Raw genomic sequence first — 5,142 nt, forward strand, 5'->3', positions numbered from 1 at the left:
CAAAATGAAAAGGAATAACGGATGCCAATTCCAACCATGAGTGTACCATATTGTTCCCATCTCCAACATACACAACCTGGAGTTAATTGAATCATTGTTAGTATATTTCGCGTTTTTTATATATGAGTTTATATGTATGCAACATATAGAATATGCGATGAGATCATCATACATGTCTACACTAGTTGTGTGCTTTGACATAGATAATCTTGGATGTCAAGATTTCATGCACTAATCTTGGGTTTGTTTCAGTTTCCCATGTTATAAGTAAGGTGTATGTATAAATGTAACTTGCATCTACAGCAGCAGGCGAAATAGTTAACTAACCTTTGTCCCTTCCACTTGACCAATATGCTCAATCATTGTGAGGGCATCAGCCATGATTTGGCAAGGATGGTTATGATCTGTCAGACCATTGACAACTGGTACACTCGAATAGTTAGCCAGATCAAGAATGTCCTGCAATAGAAGTGGATTTAAGTTTGGTCATTCAGCTTTCTGAGATTAGAAAGAAGTGCAAACTCAAGCATATCAGTTGAAAAATGGATACTAATGCCACTAACAAGACACCAAAACAAACATACAAATGCATTTATCTTTCTGAAATTAGAACAAGCCATATGTATGCTTCTAATGTTCCATCTTGTAAATTTTTTATCAATCAATCAAACAACTCACCAGCATACCTGATGAGCAAACACACGAGCCATAATGATGTCATTATAGCGTGAGAGAACACGAGCAACATCACGAGTTTCCTCCCGCTTACCCATCTGAATGTCATTGGGACCTAGATACACCGCATGGCCACCAAGCAAGAAAAAACCAGTCTCAAAGGAAACCCTAGTCCTCATGGATGGTTTTGCAAAGATCATAGACATAGACTTCCCTTTAAAAGGTAGATAATTTCTCTCCCCTGATTTCAAAAGGGCCTTAACCTCTGAAGCCTTGTCTAAAATCAATTTTATGGTCGCTGTGTCAAAATCATCAGTCGCCAAAAAGTCTTTCAGGTCAGACTTTCCTGCAAACACACAAAACAAGCAGCAAAAATAGGGTTTTTAGTTAATCATTTTCACCAGATGATCAAGACATTATGCTATGATACATCTCAGAATCGTGAGGATATGAATCTATAGACGAAATCAGCAAAAAAAGTATCAAACTTGCGTAGTGAATCAATCAACAGAGACCATTAAAGGAGTCACATTATCTCATTTTTCGAATGATAAAATCAGAACCTAATACCAACATGCAAATCTTCCTCAGACCAAAAACCAAAAATAAGGAATGATGAAGAAATGGTGGGGATTGAACCATTAAAAACCAAACCTTTGACATCGGAAGTAGAAGAAGGCGAAGTGACGGAGGAGGCTTGACAGGAAACACGAAGGCGAGGGAGGGCCGGAGAAGCGAATGAAACGGCGGAGAATCTGCGGAGAGCAGTACCGGGGACGAAGGAGGATGAAGAGGAGGAGGAGAAGAAAAGAGAAGGTGATCGAGCCGTCGAAACGTGAGAAGCCATAGCCGCCATCGTCTTTTAATCGAGAGAGCTTCTTCTGTCTCTGTGACTGTCACTACATACATCTTTTGACCTTTAGACACCTCCGGTGGCATTTTTGTTATTGGGCCTTGTGTAGGCCCATTTCAGTTCTACTAATACGTTTTTTTTTTTTTTTTGTAACTTGCCCTAATTTGAGTTAGAGGCGCGACCATCGTTTGTTTGTTCTACGAGCTTGTTGTTCCGATGAAGACGGTCACCGGAAGAATTAACTGTTCAGAGCCAATCTCTCTGTCTAAGGCAGCTACGCTTCTCTCTGGATTCGTTTCCTCCGACAATGGCGCCTCTCGAGACGTAAGCGCGTATCTACGACGAGCCTCCGGTGCCTTCACCGAATTAAAGAGCATCCACAGGGATATAAAATCGAAGAAGAGGAAGAGTGATGGAGAGAGGAAGAGAAAGAAGAAGAGGAAATCCAAGGAGATTGATGCTTGACGTTTTGGTTAGTTTTTGTAATGAGAAAAATTTAAGTAAGCTTTCAAAATTTTGGGTATGTAAGCTAAAGATGTCACTTCTTTAACAAAAAAAAAAAAAGATGTCACTTGTGAGAAAGATATGGTTTTTATAGTTTGATACCTTGAAGTTATTGTTTTGAAACAAAGTTCAAATTTATGATGTTGCGGAGAAACTAACATTGGTGGAGTTGAACTGGTCTAACTTGGTTCATAAAATCTTTACACAAATGTAAAATGATCACAAGGCGTTTTCTGCGCCATGTTTACAACGCTTGCCTATATGTAAAACTAACTATTTCAACACTGATTCAATGTCTCATTTCATATTTTGTTTAAACAAAGGCATCTGGCGGGGCTTGTTCTGGAATCTGCATTCAAAAAAGCAACAAAATAACCTTAAAGATTATATAGTTATGGCAATTAAATTTTGTAATCAACTTAAAAAAGTTTTGAGCAATTTACCTCCCCTGGATTCCATTTCTCCTTTAACCATATACTACTATCAACAGGATCACCTTGTATTTGCAGCTCAGTTCTGCCGCAAATGATTCAAGTTAGAAACGTATGAAACATCATAGTATGCTGTCGATGATCGATTTGTCGACATGTTCAACAACATGGAATTAGAATGGGGGACTTACCCGGAGGATGTATTTGTTGTGTCTACAGAAGGAGCAGTGAAAGATGCAACAGGGACATTGAAGTTAAATGCATTGTTCTGGGAATTGTTGGGAGCCGGCGTTGGAGTTTGTCGACCAAAGATGTTATTGTTTTGTGGAGTTGTGGCGAGTCCGGGTCCAGGTCCAAATGACGCTGGTTTGAATGCTACTGATGGTTGGGTTTGAAAACCAGAGGGACCTGTAAATCATTTGCAAAAGAGGTTTTAAATGATGGGGAGTCGTGGCCTCTGAGAAAAGTTTAACACTTGAAGTAGTACCTGAAGGAACAGGTTGAGGTGTATTGACGCTGAAAGCATTTGGTTGTTTATTAAAGCTTGCAAAGGCATTCGAAGGTCCAGATGAACTATGTAGAGGAACCATTGGCCAGAGAGAAATATGGAAACAGAGAGTTTATGGAAGCACCACTTTACTGGAATTTGAAAATGGAGAAAGCGCACAAAAGTTGATACCTGACTCCACCAGCATTGGTATTTGGGAATGCAGCTTGTTGATTGTTCGGTTGTTGATTAAAGCTTGCAAAGAGATTTGGAGGTCCAGATGAACTGTGCAGAGGAGTAGTTGGCCAAAGAGAAATATGGAAACAAAGAGTTTTATAAAGGTAACACAAACTTGTCAGGAATATGGAATACGGAGAAAGCCCACAAAAATTGGTACCTGACTCCACCAGCATTGGTATTGGGAAATGTAGTTTGTTGATTATTTGATTGGTGACTGAAGCTTGCAAAGGCATTCAGAGGTCCAGATGAACTATGTCAAGGAACAAGGGAAAACAAGAGTTAATTTATGAAGGCAACACAAACTTATTGGAATATATGAAAAAAGAAAAAACGGAGAAATCCAAGAAAAGTTGATACCTGAGTCCACCAGCATTGGTATTTGGGAATGCAGGTTGTTGATTAAAGCCAGAGAATGCTGGAGGAGAAGAATTGATCTGATTGGTTGGTGGGAATATACTAGGAGTGGGTGAAGCAAACGGGCTTTGGTTGGCGGTAACAGAGCCTTTGTACGGATTCCGCAGAAAGTTTTCAAACTCAGCTATTTTGGAGTTTTGCAAATTTCTCTCCCTCTCAACCTATATAATGCACCATTATAAGTCAGGGAAAGAGAAAATCAACTTATGTCTCATGAGTATGAAAGGGAAACTAGTGTAAAGTAAAACAAACATAAGAAAAGTTAATCTCACAATAGACTGTAGAGGTATTCCTCGTTTAGCTTCGTCGTATGCCATTGCACGTAGCTCTTCATAGCTGATATCACCAGTAACGTCACATGGAAAACTAGAAGAAACCAAAAATAGAAGATAGAAAAGATCAGACACGTTATAAAGAATGGATAAAGATCAAGGATACTGAACAAAATGTGAAGCAATACACATACTATTTCCAGTGGCCATAGCATGTGAGTTTCCACATAGGTCTCTCATTCTTAAAATCATCTTGCATTACCCGCTTACACGCAGCAGGATCTGTGCATCTTTTTTGCATAGTAACCAAAGACAGAATCAGTAAACTTCCAAAGAAACAAACGGCAAAACTGTATGATATACATATAGAAGAAGCATATACTCACTTATGGTCTGCAGACTGCGTCTGTTTACCACCAGTCTGCTGCGCAGAAGCACCACCAGCAGCATTAGGTGTAGAACCCGTCCGTGACCATGTATTCTCGAAAGGCTGAGTTTGCAAAAAAAGCATCATCATATCACCACCAATTCATTCAACAGCAGGAAAAGGCACCATTGTTTCTCATCCATAAATAAGAACGGTAATTGCATCTTAAAAGAGGAAAAAACCTGGAACTGATTGGGTCTGCTGGAACCACCACCACCACTTTGTACACCAAATCCAAAAGGGTTAGAACTCTTTTGTTGCTGCTGCTGTTGTTGTTGTGGTTGTTGTTGTGAACCAAAGCCAAAGGGATTATTTGGTTTAGCCTGTTGTGGATGAAGAAATTTACAATTTTCCCCATACCTACAACTGCAAGAAACAACACCCAACGAAAACAATGAGAATCCAAAAAATTAGGTATCTACTAACACTTAAAAGAACCGCCACTAGTAACGATCAAAGTCAAGAAACATCGATTATACACATTACTTCCGTCACGCACAACAAATTAAAACCCCAGAATACACAACAAGTAACCTAATTTTTCTATAATCGAAAACTCTAAATAAACAACAACACACAAGCACCAAACTGAGTCAAAACAACCTAGAACAGATGAAGAAGAAGAAGATGAAAAGAGAAATTAACCTGCCACGCTGAAAGTTTCTGCAGAGTTCCTTTCTCATTCTCGCTGCCTTCTATAAACCTTCAACTGTGTGAATGACTACCATATGCAGTGTATATATGATTTTGCTTCTTTAAGAAAAAAAGAAGAAGAAGGAAGCGTTAGATCGACGACGAAGAGTAACACCAGGAAAAAAAAAAAAAAAAAAAAGGCCTAT

At 39.1% G+C, this 5,142-nt stretch overlaps 2 protein-coding genes across 3 annotated transcripts in view; both read right to left on the reverse strand.

The window, feature by feature from the left end:
* The window catches only part of LOC104713180 (ornithine carbamoyltransferase, chloroplastic-like), a gene marked incomplete in the record, with an annotated part of 8,482 nt that extends 6,883 nt beyond the window's left edge, over positions 1-1,599 (reverse strand). The window contains 3 exon segments of the mRNA XM_019229467.1: positions 343-459; positions 687-1,021; positions 1,330-1,599. Coding sequence (XP_019085012.1) covers positions 343-459; positions 687-1,021; positions 1,330-1,531 — 654 coding nt within the window.
* On the reverse strand, positions 2,101-5,075 carry LOC104713181 (zinc finger CCCH domain-containing protein 16). 2 transcript variants are annotated; one of them, XM_010430247.2, is made up of 12 exons: positions 4,949-5,074; positions 4,486-4,669; positions 4,263-4,366; positions 4,071-4,166; positions 3,877-3,970; positions 3,548-3,765; positions 3,348-3,440; positions 3,143-3,235; positions 2,951-3,036; positions 2,655-2,871; positions 2,476-2,548; positions 2,101-2,381 (listed from the first exon to the last, which is right to left on the reverse strand). In XM_010430247.2, exons 1-12 carry the CDS (start codon positions 4,984-4,986, stop codon positions 2,346-2,348), a joined length of 1,332 nt encoding a protein of 443 aa, XP_010428549.1. In that variant the 5' UTR covers positions 4,987-5,074; the 3' UTR covers positions 2,101-2,345. The 2 variants fall into 2 exon arrangements, with proteins under 2 accessions (XP_010428549.1, XP_010428550.1); XM_010430248.2 differs by lacking the exon at positions 3,143-3,235 and having other exon boundaries at positions 4,949-5,075.

The sequence above is a fragment of the Camelina sativa genome, chromosome 9 (assembly GCF_000633955.1).
Source record: "Camelina sativa cultivar DH55 chromosome 9, Cs, whole genome shotgun sequence".
NCBI classification, from domain to species: domain Eukaryota; kingdom Viridiplantae; phylum Streptophyta; class Magnoliopsida; order Brassicales; family Brassicaceae; genus Camelina; species Camelina sativa.